Below are 21,172 nucleotides of genomic sequence, written 5' to 3'. Positions count from 1 at the left end.
CAGAATGCTTGCCTAGTATTCATAGAGCTCTGAATGTGATTCCCCAGTACTGGAAAATAAACAGATATAAAACAGTAATGACAAAACTCACCACCACCAAAGAACCTGCTGTATGAGTATATTTACCTAAAAATATCTGAACATACTTCTCAACTGTGTGGCTAGAACATGTGAGCTAGTCAAAGTCCAGTAAGCATATATAGGACGCCATCTCGGAGCTTTGGCTTCTGTGGCTCCATATAAAAGTTAATTTAAGTTCCACCGATCCTTACTGAGCAGTTGAGCATTTTCTGTGTAAAACACTGAACTACTTAGGAACACAGCGGGCAAGGGATCTGGCATTTATCGAACACAGTTTCAGATAGTCTTAATTTACGTTAGCTAATCACCTCATTTAATCCATGTGGTAACTGCTTATCCAGATATTATCTCATTTTATAGCACGGGAAGCAGACTTTGAAGTTAAGTTGTTAATCTAAACAGCAGCTCTGGAATTTGAACCAAATTCTCCCTGACAAGCAGCCTATGTCTTTTCCTAACGCACCACATGGCTTCTTATATAAATGTGATGAAGTCCTTGTTTCAGGAATTTAGAGTTTAGTCTCAGGCTCCCAGAGATGTATCAGAAAAGTCTGTGATTCACCTCCAGGAAGTCATAGGTTCAAAACTAATTTTTTATATTAAGTAATATTAAGGTGCTGTTTTACTGCTGATGCCACGGCCATAATGGGTAAGATTCTGGCACCTTAGAACAGACTCATGGAGGGCACCATACCAGACTCCAGTTATTGTAATTTTTGCCACTGTGTACTGTGAGGAAAAGAACATAAATGTCCCTTGGTGCTGCAGTTAAATCAGGGCCCAAAGTGTACAAGTTGTTTACTGATCTGGTCAAATGGTGTGGTTTGTCTTCCTAGTGTGTGAGCCCTTGGGCTTTTGTATAGTCAAAAGATCAGTCCGTCATCACCACTGTCAAATAGAGCTAATTCTCGACACCTCAGGAGTGACCTCTGTACTTGTCTGCATGACTGTAGCACCATGCAGCTATCATCTACTTCCTGCCTAGATTTACCCATCCCCAGCAGTCCATGTAAGTTCACTGATGCAGTGTGTGGACTTCGTCTCATGATTTTTTTTTTTTTAAATCAATTAAGGCATGTGGCACAGGCCTTTAATCCCAGCATCTGTGCAGCAGAGGCAGTGGGATTTATGTGAGTTTGAAGCTAATCTGATCTACGTAGAGAGGTCCAGGCCAGCCATGGATTCATAGTGTGACCCTGTCTATAACATCCCAACTTTATTTATTTGTTTTATTTTTTAATTCTAGGAGCCAGGGAGATGACTCAGTGGTTAAGAGTGGTTGCTGTTCTTCCAGAGGACCCAGGTTCAGTTCCCGTGTCCACATAATGGTTCATAAGCATCTGTAACTCTAGTTCCAAGGGATCTGGTACCCTTTTCTGGCCTCAGAAGTTACTAGCATACATGTTACACACACACACACACACACACACACACACACACACACACACACACACACACACACAGAGCTCTCTCCTATGATCTGGAGTCTAAGGATCAAACTCAGGTTGTCAAGCTTGGTAGCAGCAAGCATCTACTGAGCTATCTTACTGGCCCTGTCCTTTTTTTAACTTATTTTTATTTTATATGTATATGTGTTTTATCTGCATGTATGTCTGTGCACTATGTATGTGGTCCAGGGAGGCCAGAAGATGATGTCTGATTCCCTGGAACTTGAGTTACAAGTGGCTGTTAGTCACAGTGTGGGTTCTGGAACTCAATCCCTGGTTCTCTGGAAGAACAACAGCACTCCTAACCACTGAGACATCTCTCCAACCCCACTCTCTGTTAAATCTTTTGTTTTGGTTTGATTTTCAAGACAGGGTTTCTCTGTGTAGTCTTGGCTACCCTGGAACTTGCTCTGTAGACCAGGCAGGCCTCGAAATCATATAGAGATCCACCTGTCTTAATCCCAAAGTACTGGGATTAAAGGCATCATGTGCCACCACTGCCTAACCCATTAAATCTTTTTTTTTTTTTCGGAGCTGGGGACCGAACCCAGGGCCTTGCGCTTCCTAGGCAAGCGCTCTACCACTGAGCTAAATCCCCAACCCCCCATTAAATCTTTTTAAAAGTAGCTATAGAGACAAAATTAACAAACTATACAATTCCACACATTTAAAATTCACAATTCAATGCTTCTTAGTGAGTTTATAAACATGTACAGCCATCATAGTTGGTTTTAGAACATTTCAGTTGCTTTATGATGAACCTGTGCCGTTTCCCTTTTACCTCTTACTCCCCAGATACATCCTTTCCCTACTGTCTGCTCTGTGTGTGTGTGTGTGTGTGTGTGTGTGTGTGTGTGTGTGAAAGAGAGAGAGAGAGAGATGAACAGATGGACGGACAGACAGAGACAGACAGACAGAGATGTATGGAGGTCAGAGAACAACTTCTGAGGGAGGCAGTTCTCTCCTTTTTTTTTTTGCCATTTGGGTATCAGAGACTGAGCTCATGTCCTCAGCCTTTGAGGCAAGCACTTTTTTCTTCTGAGCCATATTCCTGGACCCACTTTTTTTTGTGTGTGTATGTCATATCTAGGAACCTTGCCTAATGAAAGGTCATGAATAGTCATACTTGTTTTGTTGGTAGCATTTTTAGGTGTTGTTTTACATATATTTTTGAGTTCGTATAATGCAAAGTGTTTCATATGGGTCCATTTCCCTGGCACCTAACCTTGAACAGTAGAGTCTATCTGCCCAATACCTGCTCTGGGACTTTTCTTCTCTCCACTGACTTGTTAGTCAGTGTGATCATTTAAATTGGAGCTGAAGTCTTCAAGGTTTGTTCTGACCCTAGAGGCGGGCTTTTAGCTGCCTCTCCTGGTTCTCACTGCTGAGCTGGCTACCCTGTGGTCTACATTGTTGTTCCTAAGTAAGAGGAGCTGTCTTTCAAGCCACCTTCAGGATTGAGTCCCCCAGTCTGTCTAAATAAAAACAGTTCCTTTGTGGAGAACTTGGGGGCTTCCTGTGGATAGCCTCTGCTCTTGGGCAGATCTCTGAGTCATTCCTTAGGACATTGGCTAGGGGGGGTGGCTTGTGGTCTTTTTGATCTGCCCCAGTGTGGAATTTTTGCCTGGTGATGGAGCTGGAGCCCCAGCATTTTGAGACTCTTGTTGCTTAGGTCGAGCCTCTGTACTGTGGTGCCTCAGACTCTTGGTCTCACCAGGATTTTAACCTGTTCATCCTGAAGGGGTCAAGGATGAGAAAAGCTCGTGGCCACTCTTTCTAGTGTTTGCTCTCTGGTCACACTCAGATCTTTCAGGTGGAGATGGGGTGTGAGCTGGTCAGTGGGATGTTGGTTCACACTCATGAGGAGTGCCAGTCTTCCTTGAGGAACTCCTCACTTGCAGTCTCTGAGGAGCGTTTGTAGAGCTTTTAAATGGTTGCTTTTCCCGGGTGGTTTTCCTTGGCTTTGCTCATTTTCCTAAGGAGTATGACCTTTGAGTTCGTCTTGTTGAAATCATGGAAGTAGGACTCATAATACCCTCGTCTTGTTGAAATCATGGAAGTAGGACTCATAACATAATACCCTGGGTGGGATTACTTTTTTAAAAAAATATTTTTTAAACTTTTTTTTTGAGACAATATTTTGCTGTATTGCCCAAACTGACCTGGAGCTTACTGTGTATCCCATAGTAAGTCTGGTTTCCAACCTCGAATTCTCCTGCCTCAGGCTCTAGGCATGTGCCACCATGCCTGGCTTTAATATCAGTTCAATTTCAATAGCATCTAACTTCCCTTCCACACAACTCTGTATCACCTCCTTTGGGTTGAAATGGTGGAAAATTACAATTTACCCATTGTGTCCTAGTTACGTAGATTTAACTCTTGGATTTTGTACTTCTTATTTTAATAAGACAGAAGGAAACCAAATTAACTTAAACCGTTTTTGTGCTCACTTCCGTCATTCCTTTTTTAGTGCTTTGCGTTGTTGTTTTGTGTGTGTGCGTTTGAACTGGTCTACAGCTTTTTGTTTTATATTTCAACCTGAAGGACGCCTAGCATGTTTTGTAAGTAAGTTTCGATAGAACTGTTGACTGAGTTTGTTGTCCACCGTGTGTGTTTGTTGTCCACCGAGCGAGCGAGCAGAGCAGTCTTCACGGTTGGAGATCCCTCGTGCATCATAACCATATATTTTTTTTTCCTTTGTTGCTCTCCACGTTTTCTTTCTGTCGTTGGATTGCGGAGTGTTTATGTGTGGATCCCTTACACATACTTGGAGTTTATTGAACTATTTAGATGTGTGGGTTAATATTTCCATCAAAATAGAAAGGTATCCTTTCCCCGGATGTCCTCTCTCCTTTCTCTGCTTGCTCTGAGACGCCGAATGGATCAGCGAAGCCATAGCACCCATAGGTCTCTGTGGGGGAGGGGCTCCTGCTCTTCACAGGTCCGTTTCCGTCTTCTGAATGTCCAGCCTCTAGTGACTCAGGCGCACTCGTCTGCGAGAGAGCCGTGTATTCTTCATAACTATGCTTCCTGAAGGTCTCCTATGCCGCCTGAGCATAGAGCCCTCGGCCAGAGTGTCGCCGTGACTCCAGCTAGTTGTGAGGGAGCTGGGTATTGTAGTCATTAAGTGACTAAGGCTGCCCTTTGCCTGGGATTTTGTTAGTAAGAGAGAGGAGGAAAAGGAGTTTAGGGGCTAAAGAGAGTTAGGGCCTCTGCCTCCTGTCTGGTATTAAGAATATTCTCAGTCCTCTTTCTATTTCACTTTCATGCCTGTGACATCCATGTTACCACATTCAAACGTTTTCTTTTAGATATGGGTCACCAGTGTGTTCTCCTTTTCCTTGATTAGCTTTAAACCTTTTCTTTTTTCTTTTTTTTTTTTTTGGTTCTTTTTTTTTCGGAGCTGGGAACCGAACCCAGGGCCTTGCGCTTCCTAGGCAAGCGCTCTACCACTGAGCTAAATCCCCAAGCCCCAAACCTTTTCTTTTTAAGATACACCACCAACAAACTATTCGGCCATTCGCATAAGAGCCCACTTGGCTTGGTATCTACGCTATGCTAATTGCCTGCACGGGTAACTTCAGAGTACTCAGTGCTGACTGGTGGTGCCCGGCCTTTACCCCTCTGTGAAGTTTTACAGTAACCGCACTCAAGTGCTGGGGAGTGTAGCTCAGCAGTTGGAAGAGCGCCAGCCTAGCACACCTGGGGTTATGGGTTTGACCCCTAGCAGGGGACAAAAAAAGGTAATAATAATTGCTGTTATTGCCTGCCTTGGGAGGCACCACTTGCAATGTAGAGGCAGGCAGATCTTTGAGTTCAAGGCCTGCCTCTTTTGTAATGCTTACAGACAAGTGCTGCCTCATGACAGGAGTGCAGTCTGAGAACTGTATCAGTGGGTGACATTGTCACTGTGCAAGCACATAGAGTGTGATTACCAAAACTAACATGGCTAGGACAGGCAGCATAATCTTAGGGGACGCTGCCATGTGTGTACCCTTGCTCTGTGTTGACCAGAGTGCTATGTTCTCATGACTTTTCATTTGGAAGGAAGGCCTTCCCTTCCCTCTCTCTTTGTTTTAAGGCTTTAAGTTAACTGTGCTGACATTTAAAGTCTGCTGATGCTTTACATGCACTGTCAGGGGTTCTCAGCAACCTTTCAAAAACACTTACGAACTAAGAGTGATACTGTAAAACTTTTTCTTTTACATTTTATTTATATTGCTGTGTGGAACAGACAGAGAGCAAGAACCTAGGGGAGAAAGAGAGCAGGTGCCCCCATGTTGGTGCATATCTATGGAGGTCAGATGACAATTCTGGAAAGTGTTCTCTCCTAAGACTGAGGGATCAGGGGGTTGAGCTCAAGTTGTGAGGTTCGGTGGCAAGCACCCTAAGTCGCTGAGCCTTTTCACTGATACAGAGTAACACTGTCTACAGGAAGCGGTCAGAAGTGAAGAGCAGTAAGTCATGGCTGAGGCGTGGTTTTTATTGAAATTGTCAAGGGTCATTGTATCTCTAGAAGTACTATGTTGATCAAAGGTCTTTAATAAGCTGAAAATGAGAGTGACCTGAATAGCCAGTCTTCTGTATAGTAACCTGTCATACCACAGTAAGTTAGTTTAATTAATAAGCTCATTTGGGTCCAGTGAGATAGCCCAGCAGGTAAAGGTGCCTGTCTCCAAGCTAGATGATCAGAATTTGATACCCAGAACCTCCAGGATACAGGGGAGAGTGGACTCCTTCCTGTAGATTGTCTTTTGATCTTTACACATGCTCCATGGATCTGCACACACAGATAAAAATTTAAATAAGCTAGTTTTGAGTTATAGAGATAGCTTAGTGGGTAAAAGGCACTGGCTGACTGACTGCCAAGTCTGCATAGCCAAGGGCAGATGCTCCCTGTTTATTTGGATATCCCTTCAAAACTGCACCAACTTCCTTCTTTTTATGGCAAGATACTTTTTTCAAAGTGCTTGTAAATTTTGGATCAAGAATTTAGGAAACCCCTGTGGTTTCTTTCGTAAAGCATGAGCGTGTTCTTGTGTAGGGAGAGGTCATTGGAAACCAAAGGATGAGGCTGCTGGCCCTGCAGAGTGCAGCTTCTCCTTAAATGCTCCATTGTAGTGGGAAACAAAGCGCAGCACTGTAGCTGGCTTCCTTCCTCCGCCTAGGTGAGGTTTGTCTCAACAGGTTTTTCATTCCAACGTTACTATGTTAAAACAATAACAAGCCTCACTCCTGTCATTCCCCTCTGAACAGGATTGCTATGGCAGATTTTTCTGTGGCCTGGCCACATTTCATCTTATGCTGGTTATTGGCACGTGGAGATTTAGGGAGAGAGCGAAAGTGGCTGAAAAATCCCAATCCTGAATGAACGCTTTCTCATAATAGACCACGTGACTTTTGGGTGAACACACAGAATCTGATACACAGCTACACAGGAAGTGTCTAGGTATCCACGGTTCCATCTCTTACACGTCTCCAAAACGCAATGGAATTCCACTTTTACAAATCAAAGACTTGACCTCTGCAGAAGGGGGCTGCTTGTGAATCATGGGAAGCATACCTGTGATATTTGTGGGCATGGATAAAGTTCGTGAAAGAATGCAGTGAGGTCATCGGCTGAAAACAATGCTTTAGGTTGCAAGCATTTATCCTCAGAGGGGTGTGTGCCAAGGGATGGTTTAAGGTAAATTGTGAACTTTATGTTAAATGTTGTCCGCAAAACACAACCTTGTGTTAGTATTTCTGTGCTTTTCAGAATACTTTCTTGTTCGACACTCTATGATAACAAGATAAACAACAATAATATCTATCACCAAACATGGTGATATGACTTACTCAGGTCACACATCACACTGTAATCTAAAGAACATTCCATTGTTGTTTGGGGACAGGCTAGTAAATTAGACTCAAAGTCAGAAGCAAATAGCTTCCCTATGGTCATTCTTTGTGTACCTGCTAACACTGTTTTGGAAACGATGAATCAGGCCTTGCACTCTGTGCATCCAGGGGCATCTGTCTTCCCTGTCATCCCTCCTCAGTGCCTTTTGGTTTGTACTTGCTTCTCCCTCTGCATTGCTGTCTGTTTCTTACTGAGTGGATTCAGGCAGAGAGTGTGTGGTAATTAGAGGCATAGGTTCTGAAGCTTCTTGTACAGCGTCTTCTAATAATGTATCCTTTCAGGACCTAGTTTCCTCAACTTTAAAACCGAGTACTATAAATACTTAGCTCTTAGTGTTGTCCAGATTGAATACAGACAGGTAGAGCACCTCTCTCTCTCTTTTTTTTTTTTTTTTTGGTTCTTTTTTTCGGAGCTGGGGACAGAACCCAGGGCCTTGCGCTTCCTAGGTAAGCGCTCTACCACTGAGCTAAATCCCCAGCCCCCATCACCTTTCTTATATTAAGTGGTTATTAAGTGCTTTTCACTGTGCTCAGTTCAGCTCCGATAGCATCTCCTCAATGAGACCTTTCTTGACTTGGCCCCAGGCATATAATGTTTATAGTTTATTTAGATTATCTTACTATATAGCTGTTTACTTTGGTTTTACTTCTGTTATTTTGAGGTAGGGTCTTATTATGTAACCCCAACTGGCCTCAACCTTACAGAGATCTGCCAGCCTCTGCCCCCCACTGTGATGAATCGAATCACAGTGTGCTGCCACACTTCCTTTGTTTTTGGTTTTTTATTTAATGAATCTCCTACTATAATGTAAGTTTCAGCACAGCAGATAAATTTTATCTCTTGAACTTCAGTGCCTAAAACAGAGCGTGATGATGAGAGTCAGGTCTACCGCAGATCTTTCAGGACAGTGTTGCTCAGTCAAGGGAAGATGGCGCCTTACCTACCTGACACCTGTAGGGTGTACTGTAAGCTATGGACGTAGATGGGGGTGACATAATGGAGCAGGAATTGAGTCTGGGGATGGGATGTATATATTTAGCTTCTCTTCTGTTTTTATTTATCGTTGGGGATTTAGCTCAGTGGTAGAGTGCTTACCTAGCAAGCGCAAGGCCCTGGGTTCGGTCCCCAGCTCAAAAAAAAAAAAAAAAAAAAAAGATTTGCAAAATGTTTTTATTTATCTCTGCTGCTTCCAGCTGGTGAGTTTATGCCCCTTTATGAGCCCTTAAGCTTACTTGTGTCTTTAAGTCGGGAGACAGCTGGTTGCCTCTCAGCACTATAAAGTTACAGCTTTATTGCATGTCTGAAATAGTAGGAATAGACAGTGCTGATGTGTAATTAGATACTCGTCTGTATATGATAATTTAGGAGTCTCAGGGATGGCCTGAGAGCCCAAGTAAGCAATGAGGCTGGGAATGCCTAAGCTTTCAGCCGAGCTGACTTTGGTAGTGATTTCACTCCCTTAGCAATTCCATTACTGACTTACAAACTAACAAACATTAACCTAATTATCCCCTCTGCAATTTTACACCTGCTTGGTCCCACAATCTCACTACTTTTCTGTTATTCTCTTTGTTTCGGTTTCCCCCCCAGGTAATGTTTTTAAAAAGTTATGTGTATGTTTGCCTCAGCTCCATGTCCATACAGGTGCTCAGGGCACCCTCTCCCATCCACTGGAACTGGAGTTACACAGACTTAGATGTCCATCGTGGAGACCAAACCCTGGGTCTTCTGCGAGAGCAGAAGCACTCTTAACTGCCGAGTCACCTCTCCAGCTCCCTCTTCTTCTCTTGTTGATAATCTCTCTTGTGCTACCTTCATTTCCTACGCTAATAGTAAAGGAAACCCAGATGACATTTTCCCAACTTGACCTCGGACCCTGGACTCAATGTGCAAAGTCAGCTTTACCTCCTCAGATAAAATTCCCCCTTTCTTTGTTTCTCTTAACAAGACTACCTGAGTTCTAAGAACACAGGTGTGCTGCCACACCCAGCTATTGAAGTCATCTTTGATACTTTCTTCTAGTTCATCTCCTGCAACCAAATGCATCCCATAACACATTGTATCCCATAGAAGGCCTGTCTCGTTCACTCAACATGGATTCAGTGGATGTGAGCCGCAGCTCTCCTGAGAACACTGTGACAGTCCTCTTCTGCAGAACTAACGTTCAGGGCAGCCTTAGTGTACTTACGTTTTAACTTAGGAAGAGCACTTTTCCTTCCCCCATAAGTTGTCTTTTCCATATCAGTTCTCTGATGTGCTGATTTTCTTAAATATTGATGATGTCACTTCCTGCTTTCTAGAGCTAGAGGCTTAGTTTTCTGTTCTTGAATCTTTCTGTACTTGAATCACATGGTTTGCCTGATACTCAGGGTATCTCCTGACTATTCTCCTCTTTGTGTTCATGCAGTCCTTTCTCCTGGACGAGTCTAAGCTTCCCGAGAGCAGGAATTTTCTCTTCTTTGCTCTCAACCCTAAGAACTTGTATTGTGCCTGGCAGGTAGTGTGCTCAGTAAACATGCATTGAAGAATCAGTGAGAAGTGTGCATCCCATTGGTTGTATCTGTTGTTAAGGATGTTGGATGATGGATGGTTCAAGTTAACCTGAAACTCCCAGGTACAAGTGAGCTTTTCACCCAAGCTGCTTGCACAGCTAAAACTTCAGGTCATTCTTAAGTCCTGTGGCCTTTTCCATGAAGCTTTTTCTGATCTTTGTATTTTCATACCTACCTGTGATAGAAACTTCTTTATTCTTTGCTTTCTGATTCTCTGACTTTTGGGCATAGATGAATGCTAGTTATGAGGTTAATATAAGTAGTAAATGCAGTATTTTTGAACCCTTATCATGTATCAAGATTTGTGTCTAAATACTTGGGACAAAAAGAAAGCAGAATGCAGGTTTTTTTTTTCCTCATTAAATTTACTAGCTACTGGGTCATTGGCCCACTAGTGGTAAAAACACAACTATGGAAGGAATGGGTAGTAGGGAGCAGAAGAAAGTTAGTGTGGGTGTTTTCATGTACAAAGCAGCCAACTATTGCATAGAATTGGAGAGAGAATGGGTTAGCTACACAGTGAGTTCAAGGTCAGCCTGGGTTCCTTGAGACCCTGCCTCAAAACAAAACAGGCATTCCAAAACCCAAACTCAAAACCCTTCCCCTCATTCCCAGAACTTAAGTCATTATTGCATCATCATTTGGTTTTCAGCATTGCTGTTTAGAACTCGGTGGCTATTTTTTATCTTACTGTTTGTAGAGCTGTCCTTCCTATACAGTGTAAGCCACATATTGCTAACCGGGGTCAAATGACATTCACTGGTGCCTGGTCTGGTTAGCGTATACAGGAAGACTTTGCTTACATTCTTAAGGCTGTAGGGCTGTCTGGAAACGGTAGATCCTAGTCCTTAGCAGTTGGTCGAGAACACTCCACATGGAAGCACAACATGCTAAAGGATCTAAAGTAGAAGCTGCCGTTTCTTTTAAATATTTTGGTTAATTAATTTATTTGAGACAGGATCTAACTAACTCAGGCTGTCCTCAGATTCAGTATCTTTTTAAAAAATTTTTTTTTAAGATTTATTTACTTATTAGTACACTGTAGCTGTCTTCAGACACACCAGTAGAAGGCATCTGATTACAGATGGTTGTGAGCCACCATGTGGTTGCTGGGATTTGAACTCAGGACCTCTGGAAGAGCAGCTAGTGCTCTTAACCTCTGAGCCATCTCTCCAGCCCAGATTCAGTATCTTTTATGCCTGTGTTTCCTAAGTGCTGGGATTTTAGTTGTACGATATCATGCTTGGTCTGCCTGTCCTAAAACCTATCATAGGAATTGGCCTAGTGTCATTTGATTGTATGAAGCTGTTGGGCATACGGACTCCACTAGTCTAGTATGTTCACGTCTGGTAGAGTGTCAGCTGCCTCCCTAAGCTCTTCCACTCTCTGACACATTTTGTGCTGTTGCTTCTGGGTACATATGTTGCTCAGACAGAAGGCATGCAGCCTGAAAGGGGGTGGGGTTGGGTGGGGAACCAAGAGAGGGAACAGATGGGTTGTGGGAGTTGACCCTGCCTGTGTTGTTTTTGTTCTAGCTGCTGCTGATCATAGGTGAAGCAGCAGGCCAGATAATAGTCTTGGATTCAGTAGGACTATAAGCTGGCAACATTGAAACATTCAATTTAAGGATGTTAGGAACCAAGAGGGACACTGGATTCATAGTGATGACCCCTGCCCAGCTCTTAGTGTTGTCACTACCTGGTCATACTGTATTTGGGATTTTCTGTACATAAGCTATTTGGCTATTTGAAAATGAGTAGAGTAATATTTGCTAGAGAAGTAAATCCATGTCTGTATTTTATGCTAAAATCCTTTCTCTTTTGTCAGTCCTTGTCCTGTAGTGATTTCTGGTTTGTGTCATATGGTCAAGGTCAACGGAACCTCCTTTTATGCTTCACTAAGTCTCCCCTTTGCCTAGGGAAGGTCTTTGTAATCACTATGGAGAGTGCACCTAGGGCACCTCATGCAGCTAGACCGGTGCTCTGCCACTGAAGCTTTGTTTCAGTTGCTGACTGACTGATTGTGTACGTGTGTCCATGCGCATATGCGTAGGCCAGGAAGTGGCATCAGGTGTCTTTCCTTATCATTCATTGCTTATTCTTCCAAATCAAGGTTTCTTTCTGAACCTGGAGCTTGTGTTTTCTGAGGTAGGCTGGTACCTGAGAGGTCCTATCCCTGAGCCCCTTTAGCTGGTGTTTCAGGCCTGTGCAAGAATCTTGGCTTATTATTGCTGATATAAGTGTTGAAATCTGTATTCTAGTTCTCATGACTGCACAGTATCTGTCTTAGTGTTCTGTTGCTGTGAAGAGACACCATGACTACAGCAACTCTTATAAAAGAATGCAGTTAATCGGGGCTTGCTTAAAGTTTCAGAGGTGTAGTCTGCTATCCTCATGGTGGAAGCATGCTGTATGCAGGCAGACATAGGAGCTGAGAGTTCTACATCTGGATCTGCAGGCAGCAGGCAGAGAGGGACACTGCCTGGTTTGGGTTTTGAAAGTCCAAGGTCCACCCTCAGTGACACACTTTCTCCAACAAGGCCTTATAATTCTTTCAAATAATGTCACATCCTACTGACCAGGATTTAAATCTATGAGCCTATGCGGGCCATTCTCTTTCAGACGACCACAGCATTCTTAACCACTGAGCCATTTCTCTAGATCCTAGAATCATATGTAAACTTTTAAATGGGGCCAGGGTGCTGACTTGGTAGATAAAGGCACTTGCTAATGAGCCTGACAACCTGAGTTTAATCCCAGGATTCCATATGGTGGCAAGAGAGAACTGACTCCAACATTGTCCTCTGACCACCACAAGTGCACTGTGGCTTGTGCCCCTCTCCACAGACAACTAAATAAGAGTGATTAGAAAACCTTAAGTATAAGAACATTATCAAGGGAGCTAAAGAGATGGCTTCTGGTAAGAGCGCTGGCCACTCCTGCAGAGAATCTGGGTTTGGTTCCCGACACCCACCTGGTGGTTCACAAACATTCTTTACTGCAGTTCTAGGGGATTTGATCCCTTCTCACCTCCCCTGCACCACTTGCAGGCGGCGCACATGCACACACGTAGACAGGTATGTTTATGTTATCAAGCATCATACACAAAGCGGGGAAGGTTTCCTTACGACTCAGCCTCAGCAGCTTGTGCTATCCTCTTGTGTTGTCAACTTCCATCCAATCTTGCTGTCCCGTGGCCCTTGTGAAAGAATGTAACTGTGGGGGCTGCAGAGACGGCTCAGTGGTTAAGAGCACTGACTGCTCTTCCATAGGTCCTGAGTTCAGTTCCCAGCAACCACATGGTGGCTCACAACCATCTATAGTAAGACCTGATGTTTTCTTCTGGTGTGTCTGAGTATACATATAATAAATAATTCTTTTTTTTTTTAAAGGAATGTTACTGTGTTTTTTTCTAATGTGTAAAAAAAAATCATTTTTTTTCTTCTGGGCAATTAGTTCCCAACAATAAAGACACTGAGATTATTTATTTATTAATAAATACCTAGACCATAAGCTTCAGCTTATCTCTGACGAGCTCTTAACCTCTTATCCCTTTTATTCTGACCTGGGTTTAGCTACGTGACAGGTCTCTTTTCCTTGTCTCCTTACATCTGTCTCCTCAGCTTTCCAGGGCAAGTCTCCCCTTCATTCTGTCCTGGGTTCAGTTACCTGCTAGTTACCTGCTGTCTCATCAGCAATCTGGGGGAATCTTCCGGGTCTCTATTTCCCAGAATTCTTTCTATCCCTGCTGGATGTCCCACCTCCTATTTTCTGCCTCAGTTCATTGGCCATAAGCTTTCTTAGTGACCGGTATTGCTGATAAGAGATTCTCTTTACACTAATAAGGGCATTTTAGAGAATGTGTCATGAAACCTGAGAGGATGCCACCATAGCATATCATTTACTCAATTCACACAATAACAAAGTACCCATGTACAAATTTAAGCGATTAGGTAATTTCATTTAAAAAAATGGTTCTATAAATGTGGATTGTTTTGTTTTTCAGAACAGAGTTCCTCTGTGTAATATCCTTGGCTGTTCTGGATCTCTGTAGACCAGGCTTACTTCAAACTCAGACAGAGATTCACCTGCTTCTGCCTCCTGAGTGCTGGATTAAAGGTGTGCATCATCACCAGCCCCACCTCCCCACCCCCGCACACATAGATATGGCCCTTAATCCATGATTAAGCTACTAAATGGGGGTGGGAATTAAGAAAGCTGAGAATTTGGGTCACTGGGTAGAGTGCTTCCCAGGCATTCAGGAAGCCCTGGGTTTGATCTCCAAGTACTGCATAAAACTGTTGGCGGTGGTGTAGACCTATAATCCCAGCACTGCAGAGAAGGACCAGCAGTTCATGGGTCGTCTCTTCCACACAGCAAATCTGAGGCCAGCGTTTGAAACATGAGACCCTGTTTAAAGAGAGAAAAAAAGAAACACAAAATACTAACACTAACCCTGAACAGAACCTTGTTAACAATCTTTGAATTTGCTGTTCCTTTTATTCTACACAGTAAAAAGGCACAGTCATGACCCCAGTCACAACAAAACTTGACAACCTTCATTAGTAACTTGTGTTCTACGGATTACGTCACAACTGTATGGCTCTCATATGAAAAACTAGCTGGGGTGTTGTCACACACCTGCGATGTAAGCTGCTTAAGAGGCCGAATCAGGAGGGTTGACTTCAAGGCCCACAGGTAGCATAGCTACACCCTTACCTCCCATCTCGTTTAAAAAAAAAAAAAAAAGCAAACTGACCCTCACTTCTCTTTTGAGTAATTCCAAGTTTTTCGGGACAGGGATGCCAAAGTTTATCATCATGTTTCATTAGGAAAAACTCACGATGTCACAGGATGGATCCTTGTTGCATGTTGGGACTAGTAACACACCGTATCAAAGCTCAGAATCCCAGCAGTGCTGTTAATTTTCTAATCATTTCAGGGGGAGAGCGGTTCTTCATCAGTGAGAAGTAAACACTTTGAAAACTGTGATTTTACTTTTTGAAGCTCAGTGAATAATGAGTTGACCCTTGTGCTCCGTGGCTTGCTCATCTCCCTGCCCCCACTCCATTTCAGGAAGGTGCTGTAGGTAATGTTATTTTGCCCAAGTCGACCTTGAACCTCTAGGCTCAAGTGGCATATTGCCTTAGCCTCTTGAACTGTTCATAGGCACACGGCACTGTATCTCGCAGTGAAATTACTTGTATTCATTTTTAAGTGTGTGTATGTATGTGACAGGAGTATATATGTAAGTAGGCATGCATGCTCTTGGTAGGGGGGTGTGCCTCCACCATGCCCCATGGGCACCTTCACCACAATAGTCCCGGGGCTTTCCAGGCTCTGTTTACACGTCTGTTTCCTCACTTTCAGAATCAATGTTTTAGTGTATTCTGTATCCTCAGCCCCATAGACACTATAGAACTGCATTAAATGTCAACTGAATGGGGGTTGGGGATTTAGCTCAGTGGTAGAGCACTTGCCTAGGAAGCGCAAGGCCCTGGGTTTGATCCCCAGCTCCGAAAAAAAGAACCAAAAAAAAAAAAAAAATGTCAACTGAATGAATGGAATGGAGGCCCGCTGTTAAGCCTCTTGCTTCAGTCTTGCCAACCTTTGCCTGACCCGAGCCTGAGGTAACAGAACCGAAAGGTAGCTCTAGCCATGACCTGGCTTTATTGCCCTTGCAACCCGGTCAGGATGCCAGTTACTGGCCCAGCTGCTAGAAGCTGTTCTGGATAATGACTGTGCAATAGAGTCATCCACGGTGTGGGTGTTGGACTGGGCTTGGGGAGATCAGAAGGCAACCAGTGCGTTTAGTCTTCTTTTCTACTTGAGATATGATATCTTGATCACTCTGGAAGCCAGGTTAACAGGCCTGCTACACAGGCCTGTAGGGGGTGCTAGCATTACTAACTCTTGTGCTCCTATATTTATACCATCTTTTATGCTGGTTCAGGGGTTCTAAACTCAGTCAGGCTTGCATAGCGAGCACTTTTACCTACCAAGCTATCTTCTCAGATCTTACATATTTATGTATTCAAATTCTTGTTCTATATTGTTATGTGTATGCACATGCCACAGCCCAAGTATGGAGCTTAGAGGGCAACTTGGTAGTTGTCTCTCTCTGGAGTCCAAGGATTGAACACTGTCGTTACCTATGCTTGACAAACGTTCTTCCCTGTTGAGTTGTCTCATTAGTCTTCATTTGTGTATTTGTTTATTGAAACAGGATCTCTAAATAGATAGCCCAGGCTGTCCTGGAATTCACTATGTAGACTAGGCTAGCCTTGAACTCAAAAAGATCCACCTGCTTCCTGAGTGCTGGAATTAAAGACGTGTGCCACCACATCAGTTTGCGCACTTTTAAAGAGGTGGTGACTTCCTGAGATGCCCAGGCTAGTCTCACTGCTACCTCAGCCTCTTTAGGAAATGGCACTACAGGTATGCATCTGCATGCTCTGATGGACCTCGCACTGGCTTGTAAAGGAAAATGCTCTTGTGTTTCCCTCTGTGTGGTGGTCCAGATTGACTCAGGGAGAATGTCTCTATGGTAGGAAAATTGTGTGCTGAGGTGGGAAAAGCTCTTACTGTAATCTTGTTTTGCAGTAAGGAATTAATTACTTTGAGTCTGTCAGCTGTCACCATGACTGGCTGCTCATTGCCAGCCCTGTGACACCAGGACTTAAATTTCATAAGTTAGCATATAAAGTACTGGGTTTCACTACGACATATTTATTAAAATATGCCATTATATTTCATCTCACTCCTGTCCCTCAACCTTTTCCCCAATTAAAAAAGATATTTATTTTGAGGCTGGAGAGATAATCATTAGTGAAGAGCACTGGCTGTTTTCCCAGGGAACCTGGCTTCCATTTCCAGCACCCACATAGTGACTCACAATTGTCTATAACTCTAGACTCAGGGGATCCAACCCCCTCTGTTGGCCCCCATGGGCATTTGGTGCACAGACATCCATACAGACAAATTATCCATACACATAAAAGTAAGTATTTTATGTGTATGAGTGTTTGCTTGCATGTGTTTATGCATGCAAGGGCCAGTGTAGGTCAGAAGAGGGTCCTAGAATCCTGGAACTGGAGTAACATGGTTATGGACCTCCATTCTCATTCTGAGAACTGTTCAGACTGGGAACTGAACTCAGATCCCCTGAAGGGCAGCAAGTGCTGAGCCCTTCTAGTTTGTCCCCAGGGTTTTCTGAGCAGAGATTTTGGCCTAGAATGCTGCTTTCATATATAAAACAACTAAAACACATCAAATTAACTCCCGTCTTAGCTTTGTTTGTTCTGGGGAGATTCACTGTACATCTCTGCCTGGGCAGGACTCACTGTGTAAACCAAGCTGGCCAGGAACTCAAGAGGTCTACCTGCTTCTGCCTCCCGAGTGCTGGAATGAAGTCGTGTGCCAGCACACTTAAGCTTTACTTTTAATTATGTTATCTGCATAATTATGTCCTTGCTGCTCTCATCTCTTACCTTTTCGGTCCATTTCGTACTTGTGAGCAGGCAGAGACACCTGTCAGGACGGAACCACAGCTGATCTTACTGTGTGTGCAGCACTGATCTGAGAGCACAGCTGTCATCCCAACCTTCAAGACCACTCTGCTGACTGTGGATGATCCCTCATGGGAGGGGTGAGAGTCTGTCCCATCCTACACCTCCTGGCCAGTTACAGTTACCCCCTAATGCATGTGCCTCCACAGTCTTTGTGAAGTGCCTGTGTGTAGATGACAGAGGGCTAACTGAATGGGCAGGCTCCCGTGTGCGCAGCTCGGGGAAGTCACCCATGCTGGTGTGAGAATTTCCAGTAGTGAGGCTGCTCTGAGGAATCAACCCCTCGCCCAAGCTCTGTGAGTCCAGCGAGTCAAAGTTGGAGAACCAATACAGTTACACTACTGTGTCAATACAGGTTTCTGTGCCCTGTCAGGAGGGGTTGGTGGTTTTGTCTCCTTACCCCCAGTGAAGGAATCCCGACAACAGTGCACTGTGGCTTGAAGGTAGGGTAGAATGTGGTCTTTTAGTTTTCAGTGCCCTTTGTAGTTTGGAGGCTGTCTAGGACTTTACTGGTTTCCAAAGTCTTCACTGTAGCCTCAAGGGAACACTGGTTTCCCTTCCTAGACTTAAACCTAACCTTTTCATTAAAAAGAAAAAACAATATAAGTATTCTAGAAACACTTGGAATCTATCAGAAAGCCAACAATCATTTTATAATGTCTATGTGCTTCAAGGCATAATGTGTACATGGTAAATATATACAATTTAATCAGACTTTAAAATATGTAAAAATCTGGGGAAGAAAACATTAAAACTTTAATAGGTTAAGCAAACAAAAATTTCTTGTGTTTTAACATAATTCCTATGCTTTCATATCTTTTAAAAATTTTAGAGTCAACATTTCTACATTCAGTGCTTTATAAAGTGATTTTTAATAACGCATACTATTCGGAGAAGACGTGTACTCTATTTTTATATTTTTGGTGGTGGTGGTGCGGGGGGTCGGGGGACGGGAACGACAGGGTTTCTTTGTAGTCCTGGCTGTCCTGGAACTCACTTTCTAAACCAGGCTGACTTCGGACTGACTGCCTCTGCCTCCTGAGTGCTGGGAATAAAGGTGTTCCCCACCACCGTTCGAGAATGCATGTGTTCTTAGCTGATGCAAGCACCAAGGCTCATTGTTGGAAATGCTTGCAGGCTGTCTGTGTTGCCTGTTCTGTTTTGGGTTCTGTTTTGGTTCTGCTGTTTTTGCGGTACTGACTGAACCCAGCGACTTGGGCATGCATGCTGGTAAGTGCTCTGTCACTCAGCTGTGTCCCTAGCCAGTTCTTGGTTCTTGTTTATTTACTCACTGTGTTTGATATTTGTTGGAGACTGGGTTAGAAGATTTTTCTTTGTTGCTCAATGTGGTCCTGGGCTTAGTGATCCTCCTGTCTCAGGCTCTTAGTGCTGGGGCTACAGGCGTGAACCACTGCTTAGCCAGGCTCTTTGACATTAAAACGCTTGTTGTTGTTTTTTATTCTTTATCATTTTAAAGACATTTCAATTCTGTAAGAAGTTTTGTTTTTGTTTTTGTTTTTTTTTTTTGTTCTTTTTTTTGGAGCTGGGGACCGAACCCAGGGCCTTGCGCTTCCTAGGTAAGCGCTCTACCACTGAGCTAAATCCCCAGCCCCTTTTGTTTGGTTTTTAAGTAAAAGCTCTTGCTTTTATTGTTTTCATAACAACATCACTTTAGGACTTGATCACTTGATCCTTTCTTCAAAATGCCGGTTCTTTTTTTTTTTTTTTTTTCCGGAGCTGGGGACCTAACCCAGGGCCTTGCGCTTCCTAGGTAAGCGCTCTACCACTGAGCTAAATCCCCAGCCCCATTGCCGGATCCCTTGAATAGCCAGCCTTCTTTTAGATCTGTGGTCAGCTCCACGCACTCCAGCCTCAGCCCAGCCTTTGCAGTTTTAGCCAGTTTTGGAAGATAGATTCAGTCCGCCCACCGTGGCCACTTTGCTCCTGGCTTACCCTTCTGCACCGTCACTTTGTGGGGCCGGTACTTGCCACGTGTCATGCAGAAAGTCCAACAGACTTAGGGACATTCGCCATGTTTGTGGGAGTGCTATGCGTAATACACTAGTTCTGGGTTCTGTGGTTGGGAACCCATATAACGGTTGGCTAACTCCAATACCCATCCCCAGACAGACATCTCTGCACTTCTTTACAAAGACGTTTACTTCCCTATCCTGGGTGTGATAATGCAGTGTGCACTGACTTACCATTGGCTGCCCAGTCTGTTATTTCTCAGGATGCTTTTGCTTAGTAGTTGGAAGGTAATAATTATTTCACAGCTATGTCTCCTTGGTTAGCATTTCCTTTTAACCTGGTGTGTGTGCGTGCCTGTGTGTGTGTGTGTGTGTGTGTGTGTGTGTGTGTGTGTCCGTGCGCGCGCACGTGTGTGTTGCTTTTATTTAACTGTATGTTGTCCTTCTGAGAAGCTAACTTGAAATTAAATTATTAAACTCTAGGAGCTTAATAACCATCCCCAATCACTTTACAAAAACCTCTTAAACTGGTTGCAGCAGTGCACACTTATAATCCAAACATCCAGGAGGCTGAGGCGGGAGCATTACAGGTTTGAGCTTCACCTGAACTGTGTAGAGAGGTGTTGCCTTAAACTTCCGAGCCTGTTGATAACATCCTGGGTCTGTAACCTAGACATTTGTATTCTGTGTATGGTCAGTGGTTCATTTCTTCATTGTAACATCTAAACTTTGTGTTTTCTTTTCCAATTTCTAGGTTACCATCACGAAAGCCAAGGTGGATTTCTCCAGTGTGGTGTGCCTGCCCCCTTCCGTCATTGCTGTGAATGGGCTGGACGGAGGAGGGGCTGGCGAAAATGATGAGGAACCGGTGCTCCTGTCTCTGTCTGCGGCCCCCAGCCCCCAGAGCGAAGCTGTTGCCAATGAACTGCAGGAGCTGTCCCTGCAGCCCGAGCTGACTCTGGGCCTCCATCCTGGGAGGAACCCCAATTTGCCTCCACTTAGTGAGCGGAAGAATGGTGAGTCCTTAAGAAATTTCTGTATTGCTTGCTTTGAACCAGAGTTCCCTTGTTTATGATTACAGATCCTTGCCTCACTTCACATCTGGTTTTTTGTTTTAATATTTCTTATAAAATAGAGGAATAGCTTATTTTATTTATTATGTGTTTATTATTTATATATAATAAAGAAAATATTTATTATATTCATAACTTTATTTATCTTATTTTAAATAGCTTAGTTTGGGGGCTGGAGAGATGGCTTAGAGGTTGAGAGCACTGACTACATTTCCAGAGGTCCTGAGTTCAATTCCCAGCAACCACACGGTGGCTCACAACCATCTGTAATGGAATCTGGTGCCCTCTTCTGGCGTCCAGACATATATGCAGGCAGAACACTGTGCATAATAAATAAATGTTTTAGGAAAAAAATGTAGCTTAATTTAGGAGTTTAGCATTTCCTACTGTAGTTGTTGAGGCTGCTTTAATTTGCCTTCCTGCTGCTCTGTTGATTCCAACCATTCTGTCCACTGGTTCATCAGTTGAGCAAATCCTAGCTGGTCATCATCAAAGTAGCATCCCCAGCTGAGGACTAGGTGCCAGGCACATGAGCCTGTCAGGAGCATTTCATAGCCAAATCCATAATATAACGAAACC

At 43.7% G+C, this 21,172-nt stretch overlaps 1 protein-coding gene across 1 annotated transcript in view; it reads left to right on the top strand.

Moving 5' to 3' along the window:
* Window positions 1–21,172, top strand: part of Mrtfa (myocardin related transcription factor A) — a 170,114-nt gene that overhangs the window by 45,087 nt on the left and 103,855 nt on the right. The window contains 1 exon segment of the mRNA NM_001401049.1: window positions 20,275–20,536. Within this exon segment, the coding sequence (NP_001387978.1) occupies window positions 20,296–20,536 (241 nt within the window). The 5' untranslated portion in view covers window positions 20,275–20,295.

The sequence above is a fragment of the Rattus norvegicus genome, chromosome 7 (assembly GCF_036323735.1).
Source record: "Rattus norvegicus strain BN/NHsdMcwi chromosome 7, GRCr8, whole genome shotgun sequence".
Classification (NCBI taxonomy): Eukaryota; Metazoa; Chordata; class Mammalia; order Rodentia; family Muridae; genus Rattus; species Rattus norvegicus.
This window is presented reverse-complemented; position numbering and strand designations above follow the sequence as displayed.